Below are 14,553 nucleotides of genomic sequence, written 5' to 3'. Positions count from 1 at the left end.
CCTCATGAGACCACTTGCCAGAACTAAGAACTGTCCCTCTGAGAGAACTGGGACGTCCTGCTAGCTAGCCTCTAGTGCCCCATGAAGCTGACCAAGAGAAAAATAGAAATAGAGAAATATTGTGTGAGCCCAATATGTGGTTTTCTCTTAGCCACATTAAAATGAAGAACAGGTGAAATCAGTTTCAATAATCTGTTTCATTTAACTCAGTCTATCCAAAATGTTATCATTTCAACATGTAATCAAAATAAGAAGTTAAGGAGATATTTTACCCTACAAAGTTTTCAAAATCTGGTGTGTGTCTTACACCTACAGCACACCTCGGTTCCACTCTCCACATGTCAGTTGCTCAGGAGCCCCACATGGCGAGTGGTCCCGCACTGGACATTGCAGGTCTAACAGAGAAGGTCCGCCTCTGGATAAGCCGAGAAAGGCAAGGAGGGGACTTGGAGAAGTGGAGTAAGGCCCTCACCCTGTAATCTCTCAGGGTGTCGTTCGGTCAACAGTGGTCTCTTCCTCCCCTGACCTGTAACTGTCATTTCCTGAGCACCTAGGTGTGCTAGGTACTGGGCCCGGCATTTTTGTTACCCTTCCAACATCCCTGGATGTAGCCATCAGCCCCACTGAGGTTCACAGTTGTACCAGGATCTCTGTTCAGACTTTCCACCACAAGGGGAGCGCAGGGCCACAGATCCTCGAGGAGCCTGCAGGACATCGTCACGGCATTCCCTGAAGCCGGGCGGGTGAGGAAGGCTGGAGAAGGATTCTGGATCCTCTGGCTGGGTTTCTGGCGTTGTAGCAACAGGGGTCCCTGGGTGCTAGCCGGGCTGAGCCATCCAGGAGCTCACGCTGTGTGGATGGTCTCCACAGGACTGTGTGGTATGAGCTGCAAGCAAGAGACTGGCCCTTTAAAAACCAAGCTGCAGAGGCCTTGATCTGGCAGATTGGAAGCGGGGAAGGAATGAAGCGAGTCCTGGCTTCCGTCAGCCTGGGGAAGGAAGTCACTGTGAGTAGCCAGCTGTTCCTGGAGAGGGAAGAAGGTGTAGAGGGCGGGGCCCGGGCATCTGACATGGCAGCCCTTCGTTCACTGATCTGAGAAGTGGGACCTAGAGGCAGATGTGTGCCAGGCAGCCTCTCTGCTACTGCCTAAAAGGCCTATGCCCCTTATTACCTCACGGTTAAACTTTTTCTTAAAAAGAAAATAGAAAGAAAAAGAAAAAGATGAAGTACATAAAGATAATGGTTTTACTTGCATCATGAGATGAAAAGATAGTAAAGCCCTGTATGTTGCATGAAAAACGATAATAAAAAAGTAATCGCTGCACAAAATACAAATGGTGAGGTTATCTTTCTCCATAATGGTTTCCTCTGCTGTTCAAGATCAAATGGAAGTTGCCACAGTGAATTTGTTTTCAAAATACCGAGTCATAATACAGTTGCTGACCTCAGGTTTCTGTCTACCTTGAATGGTTTCTCTGCATTACAGTTTGCAAGTTTCCCTACCCTGCTACCGGAACACATAAAGGAACTCCGGGGTCAGTGTTTTCAATGCAGTCAGTGATAACCATGAGTCAGGTAGGACTAGAGCAAGTAGGTGCCAGCCTGGATGTTAATAAGTAACGACAGCAGGTATCAAGCAGCATAACCCGGGAGGTGTCTGGAGGAGACACCTGGCCCTTGTCCAGGTTAAGAGCTAAAGACTGTGAGTTTCGTGTTGACGTGGTGAACAGTTTGGCCGGGTCACCACCTGCAAACTCGGGACAGGAAAAGCAATGAATTCAACCTTATCTTCCTCTCACATCTTAAGAGATCTTAATATTTTCCTCCTTGGACTGGTAGCCAGCAGCTAGGGCATTTTCGGAAGGCTCATTTATGCCATTGATCTGGTGGGTGTATTTTATTCCGCAGTAGTACAGGTCATCTGGTTGAAGTTCAGACTATTTGTACAGGTGTGCTCCTCCAAGAATGACACTGAAATGCTAGCGTGTAGCACCGACACCACGCTCTTCTTTGGCCAACCCATACCACTTCATCTGGGGTGTTAGGCAAGGAGGGGGAGTGATGGGCGCCTCCCCAGTGCTCTTGAGCTCGTGCTTGTTGGCTTCATGGTCCAGAACCACCTGCACCATGGCCTTGGGCTCCTTAGGAGGGTTGCGATGGGCTCAGCGTGTAGGGTTTGGGCTCCTGCTTCTTTGGACAACTCAGGGAGCAGCTGAAGTAGCCTCTGCCATCTAGTCTTTTTTTTTTTGAATATTTTTAAAATACATGTCTTTAACAAAAGCAGAATCATAACACATAGCTGATTTTTTAATTTTTATTGGGGAAGGGGAACAGGACTTTATTGGGGAACAGTGTGTACTTCCAGGCCTTTTTTCCAAGTCAAGTTGTTGTCCTTTCAGTCTTAGTTGTGGAGGGTGCCGTTCAGCTTCAAGTTGTTGTCCTTTCAGTCTTAGTTGTGGAGGGCGCAGCTCAGCTCCAGGTCCAGTTGCCGTTGCTAGTTGCAGGGGGCACAGCCACCATCCCTTGTGGGAGTCGAACCGGCAACCTTGTGGTTGAGAGGACGAGCTCCAACCAACTGAGCCATCTGGGAGCTCAGTGGCAGCTCAGCTCAAGGTGCCGTGTTCAATTTTAGTTGCAGGGGGCAGAGCCCACCATCCCTTGCGGGACTCAAGGAATTGAACTGGCAACCTTGTGGTTGAGAGCCCACTGGCCCATGTGGGAATAGAACCGGCAGCCTTCAGAGTTAGGAGCATGGAGCTCCAACCGCCTGAGCCACCGGGCCGGCCCAGCTGATTTTTCAAATTGTGATATTTTTTCTTTTTTTTTCCCCCACATGGCATTTTATTATATATATGCTCATTATCTCAAATCACTGACAGGTCCTTGTTTTAACGGCCATCTAGCCTTCTGACCTATGGCTGTATGTACCATAATGTAACGAGTCCTCTATTGCTGGACATTTAGGTTATTTCCAATTTTACCTTTTACAATAAAGTTATTAAGGACTTCTTTGTATAAACCAGAGTATGTGTGTACCTCTGTTTTATCTGAAAGAAAAAGTAATCTTAGTAAATCGCCCTCCTGGCAACAAACTCAGTTCCATTTCTGAACACTTAGTCTTGGCGTACAGAACATGGAGTGCTGTCTTCAAGGAGCTGAAGGCTTGGAGCAGAGCACAGGGCCATCCGAGCGGCAAGGCAGTCAGGGCTCAGTGGTGGTCACGAGTCAGAATCATCCAGGAGCTTTTTAAAAATATGGCCTCCGCCAGAGAAAACAATTTCATCAGCCAGGGTCGGGGCTAAGGTCATGGTTTCATGGTTAATTTTTTCTTTTTTTTTCTTCTTTTTTTTTTTTTTGGAAATAAAGCTCCTCAGGCAGTTCCAGTGCACAGCCAGAGTTCTGATCTGATTAGAAGGACTTCTTATAATACAGGGTTTTGAGTCCTTTGAAGCCTTTTAATAATAAATTAGGGACAGGCATGAGGAAGTGAGGACAAAGCAAACATTTATGTTTTAGCAATGTATGTTCCAGCAGCCAGCTTCTGGCTCACGGAGTTGTCTTTCCTGTCAGGTCTTTTCTCTTTTTTTAACACATTGCTGTTGGCGGATGGGTGGGTGTTGGTAAATGGCAGTAAAACAATTATTTTGAATCATAGTCAAAAGCAGGGAGTTCCTTCTGAGGGACATCTTTCTCTGTCCCTCCAGCCCCATTGCTGTAAGTTCATCCCCAGGCACTGCTTTATGTACAGATGCAGCCACAGTGAGGTAGCGTGGATGGGAAGACATCAAAAGGCCAGAAGGGTGCTCATGAAAAGCATCAGTCCTTTACCCCAGGTCACTCTCCAGAAGACCAACTTCTTATGCTCTTAGCTCTTCGCTCCCTCAACTTCCGTCACCTTTGCCTTTACTCTTTTATGGTATAGATTGATTTTGTGTTGCCATAATTAAATATGCCAGGCTGTGTCTGAAGACTGAGGCTAAAAGTGAGAAAACAAGAAACAGTGTGTGCACTATTATAATAGACTGGAATTGCCATTAGCTGCTGCTAATTATGGAGTTAAGCAGGATCACATTTTCTTCTTTATGGGTCCATCTTCTCCATTCCATCAATTACACAAAGGCTCACCACAAATTTGTTGGATCTTGGCTTTCTTGCATAATTTTAGATTTTTTTTCCCTTTAGTTTCTAATTGCCTTTTTTTTCATATTGAGAGAAGAAATAACACTGTTATATGCCTAAGGTCTTGCAACCCTTTCTACATTCTGCCTATTGAATGGAATCTATTCCATTTTTTGCAGAGATTTCTCATAGCTTGAATCAGTAGAATTGTAGGCCTGCTGCAGACCTGTCATCCTGTTACTTTGCATTCATTCCTGGGTCAGGTACACAATTTTATGTATCTTGTGTCTTCCTGTTTCTTTATTTGCGCTCCAGCAAAATGAGAGTGAAACATAAAGAAACTACCTCTCAGTGGATTCATAGGAGATAATCTTGGAATCCTTGCATTCCTAAAAAGGTCCTTATTTTGTCCTCACACCAGAAATAGGATTCTAAGTTCACAACAGTTTTCCCTCAGAACATAAAGATTTTGCTCTGCTGTCTAATAAGTGTCCAGTGCCTTGTTGAGAAAGCTGTTCTCTTGGCCTAATTCTCGACCTTTTGTAGATGCCCGGTTTTATTCTCTCTGGAAACATCTAGGATCTTCTCTTTATGTTTGTTTCAGTGAAATTTCATAAAAATATGTCTGAGAAAATGTTTAGTACCTTTGACCCTTGAACACCTTGGGGGTTAGGGGTGCCAAGCACCTGTGCAGTCAGAAATCCTCATATAATTACAGTCAGTCCTCTGCATACACAGATTCCTAACCACGGAGTTGCCCTTTGAGCAATGTGGTTTTGAACTTTGTAGGTCAGTTGAATTGTGGTCAACTGGGAAAAATTCCACATACAACTGACCTGCGCTGTTCAAACCTGCTTTGATCACCTGTTGTTTGTTTTTCTTCTTTCAACGAGGTCCCTTTCTTGTGCCTTGGCAGCTGAAGATTCCTGTTTCCCTCAAAAATGTCTGGGACATTTTTTTTATTATGACCTTGCATAGTTCCCTGCCCTATGGTTTCTTGGTTTTCTCTTATGGAAACTTCCATTAGACAGAACTTGGTCATTCTTAGTGAGTTTTCGTGTCTTTTAACTTCTTTCATATTTTCCATTCCTACTTAAAATGGGGTCCACAATCTGGGGAACTTCCCTGATTGTATTTTCTAGTTCTTCTACCTACTACTGTTTTGTTTCAGAAGTTAACGTTATTAATTACAAGCACTTCCGTACTTTGTTGATGTCTTTTTTATTGCACCCTGGTCTCGTTTTATGGATAGAGTAGCTTCTTCACACACACCTGCACACCGTTTCTTCCAGTCAGTATTTTGGTCTATTTATCTTCGGTCTCTTGTTTTCTTAACCTGGCAGACAACCCGATGGGCTCCAGTCATATTTAAAAAGACAAGTTTGAGTTGCTGAATCTTAAGTGGATGTGCACTTCCTGCTCCGTCGCGTGAGCACTCTGCCAGATCCTATGTGCAGGTCTATTTTCTTACAGGTAGTTCTCCTGAATCAGAAGGCTGACGGGGTATGCTGTATACACCCGTGGATGTGGAGAGTAGGCAGCAAAATGCCAAAGTGAGAAGGGCTCTATTCCGGGGACCACCATTCTGCCTACTCTCTGCTGCTGCCCTGTATTTAGTTCCTGTCACTCCCGGCCTCCATTCTCGTAATGCGGAGGCTCCCACCTCCGTTGCAGCCCCACCCTGCACACATTCTGTGCATCTTACATGTCACCTGTCAACGCGCTGCCTCCCACTTTCCACCCTAAAAATCAGTGACTCCATTTCTGATGTCTTTCCTATTACCGGTTATTCAACTATGTTACTGTTATTTCAGGGAGGTCTGAGAAGGAAGGAGGGGAGATAGCTGATGTGCTTCATTTTAAACTGGGTGCTTCCGTTGTTTTGAGAAATGGTCAGTCACCCCAATGTTGGCAGGATGTTCAGGTGACGGCAGCTGGAGGGTACCTGAGAGCGTTGGAGGGACCCTGTGCATAGAGCCCCAGCTGTGCCCTCCTCCCTGCCAGCCAGCTCTCACATGCACTAATGCCAGCTCTGCTTGCAGGAGATCCTGTCTGCCTGCTGGGCTTTCGACCTACAGGAGAGGCCCAGCTTCACCCTGCTGATGGAAATGCTGGAGAAGCTGCCCAAGCTGAATCGGAGGCTGTCCCACCCTGGGCACTTCTGGAAGTCTGCTGAGTAAGTGCCCCCTCGGTAAACCAGGCCTGGCACCAGGTTTTTGCAGCCTCACCCAGAGTCTCAGAGGGCACTGTCTGCCCGGTGTGCCCAAGACTTGGGGGAAGACTCCAAGCAGATTAGCCAGAGGTGTCTCATCCCCTCACCTAAATGATACCAGGATCTCATCCACCACATTTATTCGAGAGACTTTTTGACAAATGAGCATCTCTAGTTCTCCTTTGTAAAAACCTCCATGTCACTATTATCAGAACAGTGGTTTTATTTGGCCCGGGCCAGGCCCAGACAAGAAGACTCTACCCACGACAGGGCCAGACGGGGCCAGTTTGAAATCAGAGCAACGTGGGTATGGAACAGCATCAAAATCAGCAGAGTGGCTGTTGCTTAAAATGTTGCAGACTCAAAACAGAGCTTTCTAGTCCCCAAATCAGCCACCTGTGATGGGGACGACATGGCCTGGGTTTATGTGGCCCTTTGATGCTAGCAGCCCGTCCCTGCTTCTGTTTAATCACACAGTCCTTTGCGCCCTTTAGTGCCGGGGTGGTCTCCACTGGGCAGTGGCAACCACTGTCGTCTCTTCTAAGTACTGTCTTCTTCTCTTTTTCCTTTGTCCCTCTGGCCCTCTCTGCCAGAACACTCACAAATGGGTTTCTGCCTTGTCACGAACACTTTGTGAGAATCGGGAAGTCCTTCTCAGTGGCAGGCCTCGGTTTCCAGAGCTTTAAAAAGTGGGGGTTGAGTAAGATTGGGGGTATGTAAACTTGTAAAGGGCCACATGGCAAATATTTTAGGTTTTGCGAGCTAGGAGAGAAATTCAAGTTACAGCTCCTGTCACTGGGATTGTAGTGCCCCCAGCAGCAGGGTGGAGCGATGACGCCATCACATGCACTGTCTGTCCTAACAGCTCAGCTCTGCTGCCTGGAGTGGGAGCAGGCTGGCTGTGCTTCAGTCTGGACACTGAAATGTGCATTTCATGTCATTCTTACATATCATGAAATATACTTCTTTTGATTGTTTTCTTCCCCCCTCCCGCCCCGCAACCATTTCAAAAGGTAGAAACCGTTCTTAGTTGGTGAATGGTACAGAAACAGATGGTGGGCCATTTTTGTGGCTGGACTCTGGACAAGATAAATGGTTTTACACTTTTTTTAAGGCAAAGAGCACTTTCTGAAAGGGAACTCTCATACAGCCCCATTGTATAAACAGATAAAGTGGAGCTGCTCTTGATGGAGTCGGGGTAAGAGCCTATGTGCGCCCACATCTGAGCTGGTCCCCAAGACCCCAGTTACCAGGCATGTGTGTGAGGCACCTGCTCTCGCATCACTGAGGCCCCAGAGCTGCACCCAGATCTCACACCTGCTGCCAAGGTGTGTGGGGGCAGCAGCACTCCTCTTATTCTAGAAAAGGCCAGCAAATATTTTAGACTCATGGGTCGTATGGTCTCTGTCACATGCTCTGTTTTTCTAAACAACTCTAAAATAGCCAAAACCTTTTTGTGGTCGGATTTGGCTTACCCACAGTTTGCCAGCTGCCGTCTTAAAAACAAACCAAACCAGCTTCAAGCTGCAGGTGAGGGGAGGCCCACAATGGGTTGTCTGACCAGAGGACACAAGTAGGAGAAACTGAAGAAATATGGTAAATTTTGTTGATTAGGCTAGTTGTAGGGTTGGCCTGGAGGAATGGCAATTAGTGGTTCGGGAATACTTTATTTTATAATGCGATATTAGATTCGATATTTTGTTCTTAAGATGGGTCAGAGTCCAATACAAATAGGGAGTAACAGAATGTTGGCATTAGAGGTGTGAGTCTTACCCAACCGTTGCTAAGTACCTGCTACACATCTGGGGAGACAGAAGGCCAAGGCCAGCAAGGAATTTACAGTCTAATTGGGAACAAAGACAAGCAGACATACACTGTAAGTCTGTGCAGCGGGACTCTGTCTTGTCACCTCTGTATAATTCCCACCTCCTCGCACCGTCCCAGGAACATAACAGTTGCTCAGTAAACATTTGATGGGTGAGTCAAAGAGGGAATGAACATAACATGAAAGTGCCATGAAAAAGCACAGCCTCTGGGGACACAGACAGGGTCCTCTCTGCCCACCTAGGAAGCCTGAGGAAGGGTCTGCAGACGAGGGGTTATTGGCGCTAGATTTTGAACGGGAGCTGTCCCAGCAGAGACCAGGAGGCTGGGTTCTCCTGGACTTGCGAGAAGTTCAAGGATCTTGCTTGTCAGACCTCGGGCAACTCGTAACAATCTGTGCCCTGGTTTTTCTCGTCTGCAAAAGAGAAGCCTGCACTAGGCAGGTGTGGGCATTCAGGAGATCGTCCCAGATTCCCTAAAGACCGTAGACACCCACCTTCTCATTCACAGGTGGGAAACAGAGTTACAAATGGGGGTTGTTTCTGGCTCAACACGATCAGGTTTAGCCCCTTAAAAGAAAGAATGCCAGCATAGCTGAATGAGTCTGTGTCAGAGCTTTCTGTTCATGATTTTTTTCGCTTCTACACACTCAGCCTCTAATTCTCATTTTCTCTTTTCTTTTCCATCGGTCTTGGCGCTTTTTTATTTTCGGGGGGTGGCTGATGCGCTGGCCTGTTCTGTCATCTCCCCCTCTCCCCGCCTTCCTGATTCCTGCGGCTCCTCCACCCATCCACACGGGGTGCCCGGCTCCATCACCTGCTGGACTGCGCTCCTCTCACACCTGGCGAAATGGTCACGGGGCACTCCCAGTCGCTGGCGGAGCCGCTACTACGGGAAAGGACGATACGGTCATGCTGACTTTAAGAGCTCCTGTCCAGTTCTGGAGGAATAGTGTGTTTTCTGTTATTTCCCTCATCCTCTGCCTGTTTGCAATGACCCTCTCTGCACACCCTGCTTCCTGCCCCATCTTTGCGTGGTTTTCTTCCTCATAAACCAAAGTGATGCTTTTGCCACCGAAATGGTCACCAGCAAGAGCCCTGCAGGCTTGTATTTTTCTTGTGGGCTAAGAGAAGACCCACAGCATGTGGCAGGGTCTTTGTCCACACACCATGGCAGACGATGGCTTGTCCCCGGGTGGGAGAGACCTGAGATCATTGTCCAAGTCCCCACAGTGCCCTCTGGCCAGAACTTAAAGAAGGGAATGCAGTGAGCAAGAATAGTGAACTCCTAGAAGTCAGTTTTGAGAGTCAAAGGCTGAGGGGTAGTAGACACGATGGCCAACCTCTGTATAAAATCCCATGACAGGACTGGGCCCCGAGGGAGTTCGGGGAAGGTTCTTTGTGCCAGGCTCCCTTCCAGGCTTGCTCTGCTGCCAAGCCTGGAATGGAACGGGGGAGTCCCTTTCTCTGCAGCGAGAGAGGGTCCCCTTCCCCCTGACCTGGCCAGGCCTAGGCCACTCCCCCCACCTCTGTGGTGCTCAGTTCTTACACTGCTCTTCCCTCTTCTCTTTCCTCCCGTAGGTTGTAGGCCTGGCTGCCTCGCATGCGCCCGGGGCTTTCTTCCTAATCGTCACTCGGCAACGCGACCTCTGCTCAAAATGCAAACTGAGATACGGGCACTAACCCAGGGGACGCCATCTGTGCAGCTCCAGTCTTCCCTCCTGAGACTTCTTCTATTGCTTTGTTTGTTTTTAAAACTGACCCCCTTCCTCTCCATGGCCTGTGTGTGCCTGAGTAACTGATCTCCACAGAGGGCCCCCTAACAAATCCCCCCCCCCAGAACTGCCTCCATGGATGCAACTTCGTTCTCTCCAGCTCTTCCTCTGCGGGGTGATATCGTTTTTGTTTGGCTGGTCCTGTCTCCCTACTAATAGCTCAGTGAGATCTGTTTCCTGCCCCGACCCTGCCAGCTGGCACACTGGCCTCCCAATGGCTGGGTCCAAAGTACAGGGGAGTTTTGCTTGGCTGTTAACCTGCAGGGATCTTTTCCAACAAGGAGTGGGATGATTTCAGAGCTGCCCAGGGCCAGGCCCCTCTGGAGGGCTGGTGGCAGTGAACACCAAAAGTCCTGTTGCTGTGAAAGACACCAGCTTGGAAGGGCTGTGTCCTCTGGCACGCTCAGGAATATCGTCCTAAAGCAAAGGTGGGGGGCCTGTCTCCAAACAATTTCACTAATGAAAAGGCTCCTGTCCCCTCCCCCCACAACGTTACTCTCTTTACATCAGCTCAGTGCAGACAGAAAGTACCAGACCCTGAGTCAGCATTTGTCAAGAGTGTGGCTGACAGGGAGGGCACAGAGTTACTGCACTGGTTACCAGGTACAGATTCCTGGGCCTCCCAAGACCTGAATCCGGGTCTCTGGAGGCAGGCCCTGAGAACTCACATTTCAATCTGCTTCCCAGATGGCCCTGATGCATCCCAGCGTCTGAGGACCATTTCTAAAAGGAGCACATGCTGTCAGTGTCAGTACTGGGGGTTAGATTTCTCTTCTCCCAATTCTACTTGGAGCGAGAGCTTTCCTGGGTTGCAAAGGAGAAAGCAGTTCCCACGAGCCCACAGCAGTTACTAGCCATGTTGGGTGCTGGGGGTTCTGAGATGAACAAGCTGCTGCCCTCCAGGAGGAGGGTGTGGCCGAGGCTTACAGGCCACGGCCACCGCCTACCTCCCTCCTGGTCAGATATGACCAGGAGCAGCGCTGCCAAGGCTGTTGGCTGTGTAATCATTCTCACTTCTTGGTGGGCTGGGTCCTCTGCTGAGCTTTTGGAACCGGCCCAGTCCTTAGCTAATGTTACCCTAATTCTGATGAAAAGCCCCGGGGCTATAACCCTTATTTTTGTTCCTCTTTGCAGCATTAACAGCAGCAAAGTTGTACCCCGGTTTGAAAGGTTTGGCTTGGGCGTCCTGGAGTCCAGTAATCCAAAGATGTAGCCAGCTGTGCAGTTTTTCTGCTGATTTCTTTCTTAAATGTGTTTCTAAAACATCCAAACAACCACCGCAACACAAAGCAACACTCATCAACACGTCGGCCGCCCTCCTAAGTGCTGCAAACCAGGAGCGTGTGTCCTCGATTCAGACTGTTTGCCCACAAAAAAACACTCGGGTCCCGGAGATGGAGCCGCACCTGCCGTTTCTTAAGATGACATCACCAGACCTGTCGTGACAGGCAGCAAATGTTTACACATATGTTTCTGCGGAGTGAATGCGATGTTTTACAGTAGGTAATAATAAAAACGGGCTTTGCTGAGGCGCTCTGGCACCATTGGCCAGGATGGCGGAAGTGGCCATTGCCTCTGGAGGCCCCTGGAGGCAGTGAGCCCCCTCTGGGCCAGAAGGAAGAAAAGCATCACGACTGTGGCTCTCCTTGTGGTAGGACAGGGACCATAAGGTTTGGCCTGGCCTCTGCTTTGACCCTAAACCCTATCGGTGGGGAATCTCCCTCTGTAGGGCTATCCCCTCGTCCTATCAAAAGGACACTGTCCCTTCTTCCTTTTGCAGAGGAAACCCTGGCTAGGAACTGAGATGGATTATGAAGGTCTGCAGTTCCCAGAGAGTTTGGGTTCACCTCTGACCCCTGTAATCCATCCCATACCAGCTGGAAATGTGGAGACAGGTAAAATCCAAATAACATCTGAGCTGATCCAGTGGTTCCCAGCCAGGGTTTCCGCTGTCTGTAGAGATGTTTCTTTCATGAAGCCCCCAGGGAAGCACCAAGGAGATGGGATGCAGGACCTTGGCTTTTTAGACACATCTCAGTCCCTGACTGACATTGGACCCCAGAGCTAAGGCCCAACCCAGCAGCTGTGTACACAATAAAGGTTTGATCCGTGAGAACAAGGCAGGTGGTGGGAGGGAGTAGCAGCAGTGGGTCCCTGACCCCACCCTCCCAGCCACTGCGTGATCTGACCCCTTCGAAACCCACGGTCAGTCATCCCAAGGTTCCAGAGCCGCCCACCTATTCCACTCCCCTCGTCCCGTTGAAACCGCTCAGCACACTCCTGGTTCCTCCACTGGCCATGTTCCGACCTAAGATGGGAGGGATGCTCCCTTCTTTCATTTAGAGCCACCTAGCGAGCCCCCCAATCTTCAGAGCCTTCCCAAACACCAAGTCAAGCTTGTCACTTGTGTCCATATGAACCAGAAGGAGGGACTTGGTTTGGGAAAAGTCCATGATGTGAGAGCCTGTCTTCATTGGAAGCTGTTGCCTAAAGAGAAAAGTGCCACATGGCGAAGAAACCCTTCAGTGGTCGGTTACGTCATTAGGCTCCAAAACCACAAATGACCAAGGGTGACAACAGCGACAATGTGGTTGGATTCAGACCCAGGACCTGTGTCCGTGCTCTGATCCAGGATGGGGCAGCATGTTGTCCTCCTCTCCCTTTCATTTAGACCCACCTAGCAGAGCTCCCAGTCTTCAGAGCCGTCCCCGGAGTCTGGCCAAAACCATCATATGAAATGGCCCGCTCTGCCTAGAAGCTGTGGGCTGCCTTCCCGTCTCCCAGCCAGGCCCCCCTTGGCTGAGCCCTGCTTGGAGAGCATAGCTGTGAGGCAGTGCAAGGGACCTGGCCTCCCGCTGCCCGTCAGCACTCCAGACAGACACGAGCACCTTCCCCCTTCCCAGTCAGGGTGTGGGAGGAAGACAGGAGCTGGAAACCAGTTGGGTTCAGCTCCATATGGTCTTCCTCCCCATCATGCCTTGGGCTCCCCGTTAGCCCTCTATGTGATCACCGCCGCCCAAAGCCACATGGTGTGTCACTGCCTCCTTTAGCTAATTCAGCTCCTCCCCACAGGTTTTCGCCCTCCCAGAGGTCACAGTTTGTGCATGTTGGGCCTCTCAGCCTCTCCCCTCTAAACCTATGGCCATGCTGGTGAGTCCAGGGTTTGGACAGCTGCAGAGAAGTCGGGCTCATCACCCCCCAGTCCTGACCCCTGCGTTTTGTTTTTCTCATAAGCGTCACACTCTGGGTCAGTTTGAGAAGCTTTCATTGCACACCTACTGTTGTCTTGGGCAAGTGCTGGGGAAACCCACGATGGGAGCAGTCGCAATCCCCGCCCTTAAGGAACTGGAATCGACCAGGAACCCCAAGGGTGGAGCTGAGGGACTGGGATATCCCCTTCCTCTGCGAGGCCCTGGGCAGCCGTCTGCTCCTGTCCTGAGCCTCTGCACTGCCTGTCATTAAGAAACTCCTGAGGAAAATCCCCAACGTGGTCCCCTTCTCCCTGTTTAAGTGACTGTGAAGGAGGTTAGGAAGACATGCTTGCCCTTCATGTGTTCTCCCGTCTGCCTTGGAAACACATGAAGGACGGCAGATACTGTGAATTCAGCCCTCATGGCCAACTGTGAAGGGGATGGAGAAGCTGAGAGGGTCTCCTTGGCAAGAGCTCTGGGGGCTGCAGAGGACCCCACTGTGGTCTGATAGTGGAGCCCACGCTTTGGCCCTTCAGGAACCTCCAGTTCCCAACCTCACCTCCCACGTCCCTGGGGCTGGTGTCCCTGCTGCCTTTAGCCACCAGCGTCGCAGCCATTGGGTCTCCAGCCAACTTGAGGTTTGAATCCTAGGTTTGAATCCCCAGTTAGTCATGAGCAATGTGTAGCAGGGTTCACCTCTCTCTCCATGTCACCAAATCACAGATGTGTGCATGGCTCTGGAATCCCTCTGCCTTCTCATGGCATTTCTCCGTGTGATCACAGAGGGCAGTGCCGTGCCCTGGAAGCCTGTGGTGGTCTCAGGCTCAGACCAAGATTTGGGGTCTGGGTGGAGACATAAATGTGAAGCCGAATAGGGAGCTTATGCGATTCTATAACATTAGCCAGGATTTCATCAGTGTGTGCAAACCCAGCGTCCCCTGTGGCCACACGGCACACACTTGCTTTTTTGAATGTGATGTAAACTTTGTACAGTAAAAGTTTTTATATTTTCTACCAACTGCATTTGTCTTCCAGAAATGCTGTTAATTTAAATTAAAATGGTTAGTATTAATGAATGTGCTGTATCACTTTTTGCCACTGGCAAGAACACACCCTTTGTGCCAGGCCAAGCCTGGGTGTCTGGAGTTTGAATAAAGTTGTACCAAGGTGTCCAGGGCTGTGTCTGCTTGGGTCAGTCCAGATGAGTGTGGGTAACTGCTCAGATGGACGGCATGGGAGAAGAGGAATGGACCCCTTGTGGGAACACCTTCCAAAGAAAGAAGTTATGCATGGACCAGATATTTCTAAACCGATGGAACAGTAGAGAAGGAACAGAAGCAAAGGCTCACGGTGCGCAGAGGAAGGTCCTCCAGCCCCCAGCTGTCACAGCTGGTGAGCAAACCCAGACCTGTCAGTGTCTCCTCAGTTGGAGG

The 14,553-nt window shown here is 49.5% G+C and overlaps 1 protein-coding gene across 4 annotated transcripts in view; it reads left to right on the top strand.

The window, feature by feature from the left end:
* Positions 1 to 14,294, top strand: part of KSR1 (kinase suppressor of ras 1) — a gene marked incomplete at its 5' end in the record, with an annotated part of 144,391 nt that extends 130,097 nt beyond the window's left edge. For 2 of the 4 annotated variants that reach the window (XM_081028633.1, XM_081028636.1), the window contains 4 exons: positions 871 to 1,006; positions 6,162 to 6,295; positions 9,026 to 9,106; positions 11,064 to 14,294. In XM_081028633.1, the coding sequence (XP_080884759.1) occupies positions 871 to 1,006; positions 6,162 to 6,295; positions 9,026 to 9,106; positions 11,064 to 11,142 (430 nt within the window). In that variant the 3' untranslated portion in view covers positions 11,143 to 14,294. The remainder of the gene's footprint in view (positions 1 to 870; positions 1,007 to 6,161; positions 6,296 to 9,025; positions 9,107 to 11,063) is intronic. The other 2 variants (XM_081028635.1, XM_081028634.1) reach the window with 1 other exon arrangement.
* Between the last annotated feature and the right edge of the window lie 259 nt (positions 14,295 to 14,553).

The sequence above is a fragment of the Rhinolophus hipposideros genome (genome assembly GCF_964194185.1).
Source record: "Rhinolophus hipposideros genome assembly, chromosome: 20".
NCBI classification, from domain to species: Eukaryota; Metazoa; Chordata; class Mammalia; order Chiroptera; family Rhinolophidae; genus Rhinolophus; species Rhinolophus hipposideros.
This window is presented reverse-complemented; position numbering and strand designations above follow the sequence as displayed.